Source organism: Hyaena hyaena, unplaced genomic scaffold, assembly GCF_003009895.1.
Source record: "Hyaena hyaena isolate Hyena2069 unplaced genomic scaffold, ASM300989v1 scaffold_11, whole genome shotgun sequence".
Lineage (NCBI taxonomy): Eukaryota > Metazoa > Chordata > Mammalia > Carnivora > Hyaenidae > Hyaena > Hyaena hyaena.
In genome coordinates, this window is record NW_024080643.1 from 3,992,861 (window position 1) to 4,010,075 (window position 17,215).

The 17,215-nt window shown below is 36.6% G+C and overlaps 1 protein-coding gene across 3 annotated transcripts in view; it reads left to right on the forward strand.

Moving 5' to 3' along the window:
* The window catches only part of LOC120246957 (phospholipid-transporting ATPase IB-like), a 205,002-nt gene that overhangs the window by 153,005 nt on the left and 34,782 nt on the right, over positions 1-17,215 (forward strand). For 2 of the 3 annotated variants that reach the window (XM_039254618.1, XM_039254624.1), the window contains exon 31: positions 16,210-16,271. The exons of the other annotated variant lie outside the window; for it this stretch is intronic. In XM_039254618.1, coding sequence (XP_039110549.1) covers positions 16,210-16,271 — 62 coding nt within the window. The remainder of the gene's footprint in view (positions 1-16,209; positions 16,272-17,215) is intronic. 3 annotated transcript variants of the gene reach the window in all.

Genomic DNA, 17,215 nt, shown 5'->3' on the forward strand with positions numbered 1-17,215 from the left:
CAGAGAGAGAGGGAGTCACAGACTGAAGCAGGCTCCAGGCTCTGAGCTGGCAGTCAGCACAGAGCCCGACGCGGGGCTCGAACCCACGAACTGCGAGATCATGACCTAAGCGAAAGTCGGACACTTAACCGACTAAGCCACCCAGGCGCCCCTCAAAGATAATAAATCTTAATTGAGACCAACCAGCTAACCCTTAGGCCTATCAGTTTATCAGAGAGAACCAGGGACAGAAACAGATAAAAATAGCCCTCCTGAGGTGAGAACAAATCTCAAAGACTTGTCTCAAAATCATCCCAGCCTGAATTTAATTGGATCAGACTGCTGTATAATTTATGCCCCCAGAACACTGTCAAGAACAGTAGAATATCCCATGGGTAATGAGTGGAGCCTAAAACCTGGTGTAATACGAAATGAGTCAGATAGCTTAATGGAAAATTCAGGGAAAAGGAGTGTCAATACAGACGAGATAAAACCAAGGTGACCGTGTGCTTGCTCAGGGCTGCACCTTCCAAGGAACAATACCAAGATTTCACACTACCGCAGAAACAGACTTCACTAAAATAGCCAGCCAAATCACAGAACAAATAAACATCAAAACAAATATAAGCCTCAAAGACAGGGAAGGGAAATCAATATCGAGAGGGGCTACAGTATATTATGTAAAATGCCTAGTTTTCAGCAGCACCAAAAATTACAAGACATGCAGAGACCAGACCGCGTGACCCACACTCCAAGAAATAAGTAGGCGACCAAAGCTTCCTATGACAGGGCCTACATGTCCCAGTTACAAAGAGTTCAAATTGGCCAATACAAACATGTTCAAAGAACCAAAAGAAATCCTTAAAGGTATGAAGGCACATCAAAAAGATGGTCAAAAGAGAGATAGAAATTATAATAAAGAACCAAATGAAGCTCCTGGAGTTGAAAAGTTTTTAATAACCAAAGTGAAAAATTCATTAGAGGGGCTCAACAGTAAATGTTAACTGGAAGAAGAATGATGAAACTTGATGCCACATTAATGGAAAGAATGCAAGCTGAAAACCAGAGATAAAATATAATGAAGAAAAATGAGCACAGACTCAGAAGTATGAGAAGCCTTTAAGCACACTGATATAGGCAAATGGGAGTATAAGACCCAGAGGAGAAAAAGAATGAAGTAGCAAAACTATTCAAGGAAATGGTAACTAAAGAGCTTCACATTAGTTGAACAACATGAATCTGTACATCCAAGGGGGCTCAGTGAACTTTATGTGAGATAATTGCAAAGACATCCGTACCCACACACATTGTAGCAAAAATGTTGAAAGCCAAAAACAATAGGAGAATATTGAAAGCAGAACAAGAAAAATGAATCATGGACAAGGGAGTTCCAGTAAGATTTAGAGATGACTTCTCATCTCTCTCTCTCTCAATCTCTCTCTCTCTCTCTCTCTCTCACACACACACACACACACACACACACAGAGAGAGAGAGAGAGAGAGGGAGAGGGAGAGAGAGAAATGCAGTCAGAAGGCAGTACTGAAAGGAAAAAAAAACAAAAACAAACCTGTCAACAAAAGAATCTTACGCCCAGCAAAATAATTTTTCAAAATGAAGGCAAAATAGAGACATTCCCATAGAAACAGAAAAATGAGCAGATTTGTTACTATAATACATGCTTTTTCAGGAAATACTGAAGGAAGTTCTTCAGATTAAAAATGTAAACCCAGTTCACAAAGAGCATTGGTTAAGGTGATTAGTAATCATATAAGACAGTGTAAATGCATATTTATTCTTGTGTCTTTTCACAAATGATTTAAAAAGAAACTTCATAAAATTGTATAGATGCAAAATCTTTATCAAAATATCAACATACTAAATCTAGAAATATATATAAGGTTATACACAAAAACACCAAATGGGATTTATCTCAGTAATGCAAAGCTGGGTTAACATCTAAAAATAAACTTATGCCATACATCATAACATAACAATAAAGAACAAAAACTACATGATTGTCTCAATAAATTCAGAAAAAGCATTTGACAAAAGCCAGTACATCTTCATGATAAAAACATTCAATAAAGTAGGAGTATGGAGAATGGATCTTTCTCAATCTGATAAAAGACATCTACAAAACTCCCACAGTTAACATTATGCTTAGTGGTGAAAGACCGAATGCTTTCCCCTAAAATCAAGAATGGGGAGTGCCTGTGTGGCTGGGTGGGCTAAGTATCTGACTCTTGATTTCAGCTCAGGTCATGATCTCAGTTTGTGAGATTGAGCCCAGCATCAGGCTGTATGCTGAGAACACAGAACATGCTTCGTATTCTTTCCCTCCCACTCTCGCTGCCCCTCCTCAGCTCATATGCACTCTCTCCTTCTCTCTTTCTCTCTCTGAAAAATAAATATGCTTTTTAAAAAAGAGACAAAGATGGGGCACCTGGGTGGCTTAGTCAGTTGAGCGTCCGACTTTCGCTTAGGTCATGATCTTGCGGCTCGTGGGTTCGAGCCCCGCGTCGGGCTCTGTGCTGACTGCCAGCTCAGAGCCTGGAGCCTGTTTCAGTCTGTGACTCCCTCTCTCTCTGACCCTCCCCTGCTCACGCTGTCTCTCTCTCTCTCTCTCTCTCTCTCCTAGAAATAAATAAAACATTAAAAAAATTCTTTTAAAAAAAAAAAGAGACAAAGATACCATTTCCAACATTTCTATTCATCATTGTATTAGAAATTTTAGGCAGTACAGTTGGGCAAGAAAATGCAATAAAAATCACCCAGAGAAGAAAAGAAAGAGTAGGGGCGCCTGGGTGCTTAGTCGGTTAAGCGTCCGACTTTCGCTCAGGTCATGATCTCGAAGTTCGTGGGTTCGAGCCCAGCGTCGGGCTCTGTGCTGACTGCCAGCTCAGAGCCTGGAGCCTGTTTTGGAGTCTGTGTCTCCCTCTCTCTCTGACCCTCCCCTGCTCACGCTGTCTCTCTCTCTCTCTCCTAGAAATAAATAAAAATATTTTAAAAAATTAGAAAGAGTAAAACAATCTCTATTTGTATATGGCATGATTATATGTATTATATATATGCATATATATAATATATATAATGCTAAAACTACATGTTATATATATATATAGATAATGCTAGAATTAAAATACTATTAAAGGTGATAAGGTTTCAGGGAACAAGATTAGCACACAGAGGATCAATTTTATTTCTATACAACAGAAGTAAGAAAACAGAAAATGACATTAAGAAAACAACTCTAGGGGCACCTGGGTGGCTCAGTCAGTTAAGCGACTGACTTTGGCTTGGGTCATGATCTCACAGTTCATGAGTTCAATCCCCATGTCAGTCTCTGTGCTGGGGCCTGGAGCCTGCTTCAGATTCTTTGTCTCCGTCTCTGCCCCTCCCCTGCTTGCACTCTGTCTCTCTCTTAAGAATAAATAAATATATAAAAAAGGCAATTCTATTTACCATTGCATAAAAATTAAGAAAATACTTAGAAATAAACTTAACAGAAGTTCAAAATTTATACTTTGAAAATTATAAAACATTGTTGAAAGAAATTAAAGAAGGCTTAAATGAACATAAAGTCATCCTATGTTTGTGGATTGAAAGATGTAATACTGTTTAGCTGGCAACACCTCCCAAATCAATAAATGAATTCAATAAAGTAGATACAAAATTAATATATATTCAATAAAGGATACAAAATTAATATAAAGAAATCTGTTGCATTTCTTTTTTCTTTTCCTTTTCCTTTTTTTTTTTTTTTTTTACTGAGACAGAGAGAGAGAGACAGAGAGAGAGAGAGAGAGAGAGAGAGGAGGAAGAAGGGGCAGAGGGAGAGGAAGAGAGAAAATCTTAGGCAGGCTCCATGCCCAGTGTGGAGCCCAATGCAGGGCTTGATCTCATGTCTGTGAGATCATGACCTGAGGAAAAGTCTAGAGTTAGTCACTTAACCAACTGAGCTACACAGGTGCCCAGTGGAAATCTATTGCATTTCTATATGTTGCTAATGAAATAGAAATTTAAGAAACAACCCCATTTAAGATTACACAAAAAAGAATAAAATACCTGGAAATAAATTTAATCAAGAGGTAAAAGACTTTATACTCCAAAAACTATAAGACACTGATGAAAGAAATTGCATTGACATAAACAAATGGAAAGATAATATCACGCTCATGGATTGAAAAAAGTAATATTGCTAAAATATCCATAATACCCAAAGCAATTTAAAAACCCAGTGTAATCCCTATCAAAATACCATTAGCATTTTTCATAGAACTAGAACAAATAGTCCTAAAACTTATATGGAACCACACACACACACACACACACACACACACACACACACACACACAATCCTGAAGAGCCATGGCAATCTTGTAAAAGAACAAATCTGGAGGAAGGTATTACAATCCTAGATTCAAGATCTACTACACCACTATAGTAATCAAAATACTATGGCACTGGCACAAAAATAGACACATAGATCAAAGGAATAGAACTGAGACTCCAGAAATAAACCCTTGCTTGTATAGTCAGTCTACAACAAAGGAAGTAAGAACACACGATAGGAGACAAGAATACATCATGCCAATACAGTCAATCTACAACAAAGGATGCAGGAATACACAATAGACAGTGTCTTCAATAATTGGTGTTGGGAAAACTGGACAGCTACACTCAAAAGAATGAAACTAGACCTCTTATACCATGCACAAAAATAAATTCCAAATGGATTAAAAATCTAAATGTGAGACTTGAAATCAAAAAATTTTAAAGAACATATAATAGCAATCCTCGGACATTAGGCTTAGCAACATATTTATCCATAGGTCTCATGAGCAAGGGAAACAAAAGAATAACCTAGTGGGACTACACCAAAATTAAAAGCTTTGCACAGCAAAAGCAATCATCAAACAAAACAAGAGGCAACCTAGTCAACGGGAGAAGATATTTGCAAATGATATATCTGATAAGGAGTTAATATCCAAAGTATATAAAGAACACAACATAAAAAAAGCCATCTGATTAAAATGGGTAGAGGACCTGAATAGACATTTTCCCAAAGAAAGCATACAGATGTCCAACTGACACATGAAAAGATGCTCAACATCACTGATCATCAGGGAAATGCAAATCAAAACCACAGTGAAGTAACACCTCACACCAATCAGAATGGCAAATACCAAAAAGACTAGAAATAAGTGTTGGTGAGGATGTGGTGAAAAGGCATCCTTCATGCACTGTAGATGGGACTGTAAATTGGGGCAGCCACTGTAGAATACAGTACGGAGCGTCCTCAAAAATTAAACATATAAATGCCATATGATCCAGCTATTCCAATATTGGATATTTACCCAACGAAAACAAACACTATTTCAAAAAGATACATACACTCCTATGATTATTGCAGCATTATTTTTTTAGAACAAGAGATAATAAAATATTTTAAATCACTAAGTTTTGTGGTGACTTTTTAATGCAGCAGTGTAACATCAATTCATTCCAAAAGTATTTACTTGCAGCATTATTTACAACAGCTAAGATATAGAAGCAGCCCAAGTGTCCATCTGTAGAGGAGTGGATAAACAAGATGTGGTATGTGTGTATACACACACGCACAGATGTACACATATACATACATATACATATACAATGAAATCTTACTCGGCCATATAAAAGAATGAGACTTTTGCCATTTGTGACATGATGGATAGACCTAGAGGTATTATGCTAAGTAGAGGTATTATGCTAAGTGAAAATAAGTCAAACATAGAAAGACAAATACCCTATGATTTCACTTACACATGGAAACTAAAAAACAAAACAATCAAACAAACAAACAAAATGCTAGACAAATACAGAGAATAAACTGTGGTTACCAGATGGCAGGTAGGTGGGGAATGGGTGAAATAGATAAATGGAGATGGGAAGTACAGCATAGGGAATGGAGTCAATAATACTGTAAAAACTTTGTATGGTAACAGACCATGACTAACACTTATTGTGGTGAGCAGTGACTCATGAATAGAATTGTCTAATCAATACACTGTACACCTGAAACTAACATTGTATGTCAATTATACTTCAATAAAAAAGTGCAAATACAACCCACAGAATGGAACAAAGCATTTGCACATTTATAACAAAGATTTCTTTCCAGTATGCATAGAGAACACTTACAACTCAACAGTAAAAAGACAAAAAGACCCAGTTTTTAAAATATGCCAAAGATTTGAATAGACCTTCCCCCACCCAGAGGATATTCAAGTAACTAATACATGAAAAGATGCTCAGCATCATTAATCATTAAACAAATGCAAATTAAAACCACAATGAAGTACTACTTCATGTCCATGAGGATGGCCATAATCAAAATGACAGATAGCAATGAATGCTGGCAAGGATGTGGAGATTGGAATCCCCATAAACTGCTGGCAGGAATGTAACATGGTGTAGCTTCTTTGGGAAACAGTCTGGCATTTCCTGTAATGGTTAGGCATGGAGTTACCCTATTATTCAGCAAGTACACTGTTAGGTGTATGCCCAAGAGAAATTAAAGTCTATGCCACAGAAAAATGTGTACACATAGAGTTTGCTCACAATAACCCAAATGTCCGTTAATCAACGAATAGATACATAATGGGTATGTGCTATATCCATACAATGGGATAGTGTTTATTAATAAAAAGGAATGAAGTACTGATCATGCTACGACAGTGATGAATCTTGAAAACATTATGCGAAATGAAAGAAACTAGTCACAAGACCACATATTTACATGAAATGTCCAGGACAGGCAAATAGATAGAGACTGAAAGTAGATGAGTGTTTGTGTGAGGCTGGCGGACGGCTGGGCAGTGATCTGGGGTTTCTTCTGGGAGGGAGAGAAAGTGGTCTACAATTGATTATGTTGATAGTCGCATCGCTCTGTTAATATACTAAAGGCCTCTGAACTGTACATTTTAAATGTTTGGATGTATGGTATATAAATTCTATCTCACTAAATCTGGTAAAGATTTATTCTATACAATAAATAGAATATATTTGGGGCATCATAGATCATCCTCAAAATACAGAAGGGAATCTGAGCCACTGTGGTAATAATGAATGCAAATCCAGGACAAGAAATACTATGGTTTTATTAAGTTTGTATTTTACATAATTTATGTTGTTAAATGTCAAGTATTAAATATGCTAATTCTTTTTAAAACATTCATGTTTTGGGCATTTTTCTCTAAGAGTCACTAAAATTTTCAATCTCATAACATGTAAAATGTCCCCCAGCATACGCGCACGCGCGCACACACACACACACACACACACCACCCTTCTATTCTCTACAAGAAATGAATAATTATGACTATTTGCACTTACAGAGGAGTAACAGAGGACTAACTAAGATAAAATAATATTTGCAAATTTCCTTACAAGTTAATGGGACTGAATTATTTGACTGCGGTGTTTTGGCACTAACAGGTTTGTTTTTTGTTTTTTGTTTTTACAAATAGTTTATTGTCAAGTTGGTTTCCACATAACACCCAGTGCTCATACCCACAAGTGCCCCCCTCCATGCCCATCTCTCCCCTCCCCCCCCACACCCATCAGTCCTCAGTTTGTTCTCAGCATTCAAGAGTCTCTCATGGTTTGCCTCTCTCCCCCTCCCCCACTGTTTCCCCCCTTCTTCTCCCCCAAGGTCCTCCATTAAGTTCCTCCTAATCCTCCTATACGTGCACACATATGATATTTGTCCTTCTCTGCCTGACTTATTTCGCTCAGCATAACACCCTCAAGGTCCATCCATGTTGCTACACATGGCCAGATTTCATTCTTTCTCATTGCCATGAAGTATTCCATAGTATAGATAAACCACATCTTCTTGATCCATTAGTCCAATGATGGACACTTAGGCTCATTCCATGTTTTAGCTATTGTAGAGAGTGCTGCTATGAACATTGGGGTACATGTGCTCCTATGCATCAGCATGTCTGTATCCCTTGGGTAAATTCCTAGCAGTGCTATTGCTGGGTCATAGGGGAGTTCTAGTGTTAGTTTCCTGAGGACTGTTTTCCAGAGGGGCTGCACCAGTTTACATTCCCACCAACAATGTAGGAGGGTTGGCACTAACAGGTTTAATACATGTTCAAATTTAAAGGGGTTTTGTGTATAACGGGCAAGCAAACTACATAATCACAAGCTCTCACTCACCATTGGGCAGTTCTGTGAAGCAAAACCAGTGTTTGCAGGTTCCTACTTTGTAAATCCGGCCTAAATGTGTCATACTAAATGTAATCAACCAGGGTTATATGATCTACATAGCATTATGTTTTCACTTGTATCACATGAAATCTATTAACAGGGGACATTGAAAATAAGAGAGAGAGAGGACCATCATCTCTACCATTTTCGAATATATGCAACAGTTCTCAAACTTGTCTGTACATCAGAATCGGTGAGAGATTTTTAAAAAAAATTCCAAAAGCCCACACCACCCCCAAACCACCTGAATCACAATCTATGGTGAGGCCACAGGCGTCAGTGGTTTATGAAGCTCACCAGAAGATTCCAAAGTACAGACAAGTTTGGGAATTACTGCTCTAGTACAAGTGCTAAAGAAATGCAGAGACAGGCAAGGAATAGTGATTATATATATATGTGCAAAAATGTTTGCATTGTTTTTAATGTTTTAATAGGCTTTACATTCTCTGCTATTAATTATATTTCTGGTGATTTACAGCTAGTGAAAATTTTGTATTCCAAAAGGTCATTAAAAATTATTTAGAAATTGGGATGCATTTCTCCCTCTTCATTTACTTATAATGGCGCCACTAACTTGCTCGTATATCACTATGTTTGTTTAACCCTCTCGGGGTCCTCAGGGGCTGAGGCAGTCAGGTGCAAGTTGCAGCTGGGTATCTCCAGCAGCTGTGGTCTGGGGACTCTTCCGGCAAGAAAGCAGATGTGGTGATGGAGGCAGGGATCAAGACCCAGGCATGAGATCCTCACAGAAAAGTCCCAGAAAGGTTCTGTTACCACAGAAGCGAATCCTAAAGGGAGGCCATTTGCAATTTTGCTATATATAAATCAGGGACTGTGATTTTACATGTATGATTTTTTTTAATCAAATAATCTTAAATTAGAAATTCAATGAGAATAAGTTCACCCCATTTTATCATGCATCACTTATTGTTTACACCATCACTGAAATATTATACACTAGCTCTTTGTGATTTTATTTTACATTTTTCTGATGAGTAATGATATAGAGCATCTCATGCCATTTGTGTACCTCTTCTGAGGGAATTTTTTTTCCAAGTAATTCACCCATTTTTAAATCGAATTGTTGCAACTGTCCTCCGGAGTTGCTAGTGTTCTTTCTGGATAAGAGTCCTTTGTCATGTATACATTGTAATTTTGTCCCTGAATCTATGGCTTGATTAATTTATCAAACATTTTTATGCTCTGTGTTTTTTCTTTTTATTCTAAGAAACCTTTGCCCACTGAAAGGTTACAAAGACTTACTGCTGTTTTCTTTTAGAAGTTTGTTTTTCAGTTTTCTGATTTTAATTTTGTTTATGGATTGATGTAAGAGTTGAGATTTATCTTTTGCCTATTGATGGCCAATTGTTCCATACCTTTTGTTGAAAAGATGTTGTTTTTCCCATGGAATTATGTTGGCATCTTTGAAGCTGTATGTATGGATCTATACCTGGAATCTCTATGTTTCATTGATGTCTAAGTCTATTCTTAGACCGTATTGTCTTGATAACTGTACTTCACATTTAAATCCTGAACCAGGTAATATACCTTCTCTGAAAAATTTCTGGCTATCCTAAGTCCTTTGAATTTCAATACAAATTGTTAAAATCAGTTGAAATTGTAATTAAAAATACTGAGATCTTGACTGCGATTGCATTTAGTCTACAGGTTAACTTCAGGTGAATTGGAGAACTGACATCTTAACAATATTAGGTCTTCCAGTTCACGAACAGTCTGTCTCTACAGTGATTTAAGTTATCTTTAATTTCTCTTAGGAATTTTGTGGGTAATTTTTCATGCAGAATCTTTGCACATCTTTTGTTAAACATCGCTATTCAAGTTTTGGTTGCTACTGTAAATGGTGTTGTTAGATCTTATTTTCCAATTTTTCATTGTTACCATATAGAAATAAATTTTATTTCTTACAATAACTTGCACTCTGTGATCTTGCTAAATTCACTAATTGTTCTAGTAGCTGGTTTTTGCTTTTTTAGTATTTTCTATATATACCACATTGTGAGTAAAGAGGTTTACTTCTTCCTTCCCTTTCATGTATTCTTCTTGTACTAAAGCACAGTCTGTGACCTCCAAAACAATGTTAAATAGAAGAGGTAGGTGTGGACATGTTTGCTTTTTTCCCTAATCTTAGGAGGAAAAAATTCCTTTTATCAAAAATTATGATATTGGCTTTTCCATAGATGTCCATTAGCATGTTGAGGAAGTTTCTTTTAACTTGTAGTTTGCTGAAGCTGTTCATTGTGAATACATTTGGGATTTGATCACATTATTTTTATTTATTATTTTTTTAAATGTGCATGAACATTTTTTATCAAAAGCCATGGTTTTTATTTTTTATTTATTTTCACAAACAGTTTATTGTCAAGTTGGTTTCCATATAACACCCAGTGCTCATCCCCACAAGTGCCCTCCTCCATGCCCATCTCCCCCCTCCCCCCACCCCCATCAGTCCTCAGTTTGTTCTCAGCATTCAAGAGTCTCTCATGGTTTGCCTCTCTCCCCCTCCCCACTGTTCCCCCTCTTCTTCTCCCCCTTGTTCCTCTGTTAAGTTCCTCCTAATCCTCCTATACGTGCAATCATATGATATTTGTCCTTCTCTGCCTGACTTATTTCGCTCAGCATAACACCCTCAAGGTCCATCCATGTTGCTACACATGGCCAGATTTCATTCTTTCTCATTGCCAGATCACATTATTTTTAAATGCATCTATTAAGGTGATAATATTTCTTGCTAATATGATTAATTATATTCACTGATATTTGAATTTTAAGCAACATCGCATTCTTGGAATAAACCAGTGTTGGTCATGATTTATTATCTTTTTTATACATTGTTAGATTTGATTTGTTTATATTTGCTAAGGATTTTGTACTTATGTTTATGAGAGATATTTGTCTGACTTAACCCATAACATTCTTGGTCTGGATTTTGAATCAGGATAGTACTTACTTCTTAAATTGATCTGGGCAGGGTTTCCCTTGACTCTGTTTTCTGAAGAAGTTTAAGATTAGTATTATTTCTACCATAAATATTTGTTAGAATTTACTGATGAAGCCATGGGAAAGTTTTAAATTAGGACGTTAATCTTAATAATAAACATAAGGATATTCAGGTTTTTAAAATTGAATCCATTTTGTTAGTTTGTATCTTTCAAGGGGTTTTAAATTTTCATCCAAGTTGTCACATTTATTGGCATACATTTGTTTACAACATTTCCTTATGTGTGACACTCATACTGATAACTAGTGATATTCTCTCTCTCATTACTGATATTGGTAATTTTAAATTCTGTTTTTTTGTGGTGATCAGTGCAGCTAGATAACTTTATTGATAGTTCCAAAAGACCAACTTTGGTCTCACTGATTTTATATACTGTTAATTTTAAAAAATTGTATTAATTTCTAATCTTCTTATTCCTTTCCCTTCTATTTAACTGAGACTTTTAACTGAGTATTTTGTCAAAATACTTTTGCCTTCAATTTTGAAAAAAATTTTGCAGTGTATAGAATTCTAGATTGGTAGTTTATTTTCTTCAATACTTGAAAAATGTTTGGTGTCTTCTGGTTTGCACAATTTGGGAAGTCTGATATTTTCCCCATTTGTTTCTTTTTACATATTAGGTTTTCTGTCTTTGTGTGGAAATCATTGATTTTCAGCAATTTGATATTGACATATTTTGATGGTGTTTTATTTGCATTTATCCTTCTTGAGATTGCTCTGTTTTGGGGTCTGTTGATTTATAGATTCCATCAAATGTGGAAAGATTTGCTCATCATTTCTTTTTATATCTTTTTCTCTCACTCTTTCCTTTTCTTCTGGGACTTCACTATACATCTGCTAGAACTCTTGATATTTCCCCATATCTCTGTTCATTTGCACCATCTTTGTTTTCTCTTTGATTCATTTTTAGTTTCTTTTGTCATGCCTAAGTTCACTGGTCTTTTATTTAGCAGTCTCTCTGAGGTTAATAATGATTCAGTGACATTTTCCTTTCACGTATTAATACTCTTCATCTCCAGAAATACTGATTAGTTCTTTACATCTTTCCTTTCTCTCATTGCTTTCTTTCAAATGCTTAGTGTAATTGTAATAGCTATCTTAAAGATTTTTCAGCTAATTCCAATATCTCTGTTTTTTTCTGTTGATTCTATTGCCAATTTTCTCCTGGTTACGGTTCAAAATTTTGCTTCTTCATGTACCACAATCTTATAATGGGTGCTGGGCTGACCACTGTGAATTTTATGTGCTGAATGTTTTTTGTTGTATACTTTCAAATACTTGGACTTTGGTTTTGTAGGAAGTTACATTCCCGATGAATAGTTTGATCCTTCTAAGATTTGTTTTTTTCTTGAAGTGAGTCTAGAGTATCTTTTACTATAGAAGTAATTTAGTTCCTGTACAAAGGTTATCTCTTCTTGCGTGTCTTCTGAATGCTTCATATATTGAATGGGGTCTCTTTACTTTGGACTGTGGAAATATGAGTAATTCTTAGCTCTTTATTAGATCTGGCAAGTTTTGACTTGCAGTTCTGTGGTAATTTCCACAGTAACTGCTCGTTGTTGGCCTTGTGAAACTTGTCAGTACAGATATACAGATTGGCATTCAGCCAAAGAATTTCTGGAGCTCATTCTCTGCATAGTTCCCTTATTTCCAATGTTCATTTCTCCAAGTTCCAGCCACCTTGGCCTCTCTAAGGTCCAGTCTTGGTCTCATCAACTCAGCCAAAATGTTGACCCATCTTTGGGCTCTTCCTCCCTGCACAGACCAGAAATTACCTCCATGTATGAAGCAAGGGCAGTCGTAGAGCTCTTTACCCTTCTCTCAGGGGTCACAGTCCTGTGCTGCTAAAACCCAATGTCTGAAAAAATTATTTCATATGCTTTGTCTAATTTTCTTTCTTTCGAAAGACAGTGCATGTATAAGTAGGGGAAGGGCAGAGGGAGGGAGGAAAGGAGGAAGGGAGGGAGGGAAGGAGGGAGGGAGGGAGGCGAGGAGAGAGAGAGAGAGAGAGAGAGAGAGAGAGAGAGAACCCTAAGCAGGCTCTATGCTCAGTTCAGAGCCCAAAGAGGGGCTCGACCTCAAAACCATGAGACCATGGCCAGAGCCGAAATCAAGAGTTGGGCGGTTAACTGACTAAGTCACCCAGGCGCCCCCCGGCCAATTTTCTAATTGATCATATAGCAAGAGGAAAAGTACTGTTACTTCTTCATGGAGGGAAGGAAAAGTCCTGGTCTTGATAATTTTCTTCTCGTTGGTCTGTCAGGTACTGAGAAAGTAGAGTGAAACTCTTCTAATATATTTGTTTCCCTTTTAATTTTTCATAATCCATGGCTTAGAAATGTTTGTTATTTGTTCCACCAACACTCCAAGTTGTTTCACACTCATTGCAGTTTGTACCATTCGGCATTATAAGGTGCTTGTTTAATTCTCTTCAATTTCTTAATACCATGTTTTATGTTTTTAATCTGAATTTTTATTTCCTGTAATTTTCTTTTCAAACTGTATGAATTACTCTTTTTTAAGGCCTGTTGCTTGTATACAGCATAGAACTGTTTTGTTCTTGAGATATAATCAGGGTAATTTTGTTTGCAAAAAATAGGTTTTGTTTGCAATATCTCATTTGACTGTGCATTTCCTGTTTTAATATATTTTTCTAATCTTTAATTGTGTGGTCGGATTTCTTTGTGAGTTTTTTGTGTATTGTCTTCTGGTATTCAAGAAGGTTTGGATTTTGGTCTTATGCTTATTTTTATTATAAATTTAATAGACATTGCCGTTTCTGTGGGCAAATCCATTTGTTTCCAACTATGATAAAATTATGTTTCCCATCCTTCTATTTCCCTTCCCTTCCCTCTAGCATCCCATTAACTTGCACGTGGTATATACCTTACCCTTTATATAAAATCATAATTCCATCACTTGATTGTTAGCTTTGAATGCTCTTATTTGACTCCCAATTACAGTTGGGAGTAAGCAAACTTACTCTACTTCCCATCTCATCCACATATGTCCTCAGATATTATATGAATCAACATCATTTCCACATTGTCTGGGCTCTGAATAATGACAATCATAGCGATCATTTTAACACTGTATTTGTTTTTGGTTTTGCTTTCTTCATTTATCAAATGCTCACAACAAGTCTTTTTGCTCTGGGGTTTCCAATCATTGTTTGATTAGCTGGGAATAATAAGTTTTCTACCCCCCCCAAATTCTTTGGTGAGTATGCATCATCTCAGTTTTGCTGATCTTCTATTTATGTGCTTCCAAACCACTTTCAAACATATTTTATACATTATACAAATGTATAGTTTAGTGAATAAGAACCATATAAATCATACAGAATAGAATATCCTTTTATGGAAGCTGTGTCTGCTTCTTTTGTATTACTCCTCAAGAAGTCTGATTTTTCTTTCCCAGCTACTGGAAGAAGTTTCTTTTAATGAGGGGTATTTTTGCTGATATTGTCTGAGGTCTGCTGCCCCCAGCCAACCTGATATTTGCTTTACCCTGGAGCTTTTACTATCATTTACCAAGCACAGCTTCTGTGCTCGCCTTAGCTGCTTTGAAGCCCTACTTAGCTTCCTGGGATTGTGGATTTTTTTGGTCTCATAGTCACCCTGGCAAAGATTCTGTGGAGGTTTTCTCTACTTGCATCACTGATTTCGTACACTATGCAGAAGGAAAAGAGTTAAACTCCACATCACCATGTGCATAGTGGAAGTTTCTCTTCTGTCCCAACAAAGTTTCCCTTTCTCTTTTGTGAACATGGCAGTTGGGCAGCATAAGTCAATATGACCTTTTTGGTTTTTTGCACTTTTCTCCTTGTTTCTAGGCAATTAAAGACTGTTCCCATCTATACCATCACCCCATTCCCCAGAAAACTCACCAAGTTGGGTCCATACACAACCCAGACTCATAGTTACTTCCCCGGCTGGCCCCACATATTTACCTATAGTTTCCAGCAATGAGATGCCCTAATATTCCACTGCTGATAATTTTAAGAGTATGAGACTTGTGTAATTTCAGTGAGTTCCGGTGAGTTCTTAGCCAGGAGAAAATGGAATGAGTGAGCTTCTGAATTGATACTCAGATCAGGTTTTTGCACCCCAGTATTCTCATATCAACCAGGACCAGAAGCACCAGTATATATTTGACAATTTTAAAAAGTGAAAGTAAGGGGCACCTGGGTGGCTCAGTCGGTTAAGCATCTGACTTTGATCATGATCGCATCGTGATCAGGTCATGATCTCACGGTTCATGAGTTTGAGCCCCACACCGGGCTCTGTGTTGACAGCTCAGGGCTTGAAGCCAGCTTCAGATTCTGTGTCTCCCTCTCTCTCTGCCCTTCCTGTGCTCATGCACTCCCTCTCTCTCTCTCTCTCTCTCTCTCTTAAAAGTAAATAAACATAAAAAAAAACACAAAGTGAAAAGAAGTGAAAAAAATCCTAATCTTGAGGTAGTTTTGGCTATTTATACAGGAAACAAATTCATAAGTTATAGTAGACTTAGCAGTAATAGAACAGACTATGAAATTCCATTGTAAATTTATCTGTTAGCTTTATTATTTTAGTAACCCTGGAAAAGTAAAAGTGTCAAAGATGTTATTTCAAAATCCTTAAAATCCTAGTCTTGTTTCCCAGTGCCACGCATCAAATTGGACTTTCAGTTTGCCAGACGGTTTATTTTCGTGTGAAACTAAGTTTAGTAATCACATTCATTGCTCCTTGCAATGTATTGATTCACTTGTTGCTTAATATATCTTTGGAGAGAGTGGGAAATGGAAAAGTGTCACAACGACAGGCAAAGCAAGCAATGTTGTCACTGTAGAAAAATGACCAACAATTGAGAAACATTTTTGGTGGCCGGCATGGGTACCTTTGGTAAAAATAATTTCAAATCTATGTTTCAGGCTCTATAAAAATAAATAAATGACTTTTTCATTTTTCAGATATGGTCTTACAAGGGGGCTATACTACAGACTATTTGTTTCTTGGAAATTTTATTTATACGGTAAGGTCACCCATATGGTTCAATATCTTTTTCTAGTTTTTAACTGAAAAATTCAAGCATTATAAGAATTTCAAAAATTTTAAGACTCCATCATGCTCCAATACCTTTTCCAAGAAGGAACTATTATAGTGATTTCATATGCATGTGTTGTGTGTGTGTGTGTGTGTGTGTAATTTCTAGGAATGTGAAATCCATATAACTATTGTATATATCCTCTCTTTTTTTGTACAGGTAGGGAGGTGCTCTTCTATATTTTGTTTTTTCACTCTACAACACACGTGGGTGATGGCTTCATATCAGCCCATGAATATCTACTTCATTCTTTCAGGGTTGCTTGTATGACTAATTGATCATTATTTATTTAACTAGTCTCCTATTAGTGGACATTAAGACTGTTTTGGGTCCTTTGCCATTATCAACAGTGTTGCAAAGACTATTCTTCGTGCCCATGAGTAGGCAGACCTGTAGGAAACATTTCTATAAGTGTAATTGCTGGATCAGAGAGTATTGTGAATTTTGGAAATTATTACTAAATTACCCCCCAAAGAGTTTGTACACATTTAGTTATGAGATTATCAGTTTCCCCAAACCCCCATTGGCAGTAGGTAGCCTTACTGCATGTTTTGATCTAGTAGGTAAAATGGTATTCTATGGCAGTTTTTGCTTTGAGGATGGCATATCTGCGTGAAGTAAAAAATAAAAAGACAATAAAATGGTCTTTTTATTATTGGTAGATATTTATGTGTTAAGGAGGTTAATTTTTTCCCATATCTGCTACATGAATATATTTCCAGCTTTTCACATTTACTTTTCATGACACGTATTCTGCATGTTAGTCTTAGGTAGTTAAATTTATTGATATTTTTCTTTATGGCTTCTGAGTTTTGTATCTTACTCATAATTCAAAAAATTATAGGTGTGTATTTAATTGTATGTTATTCCTT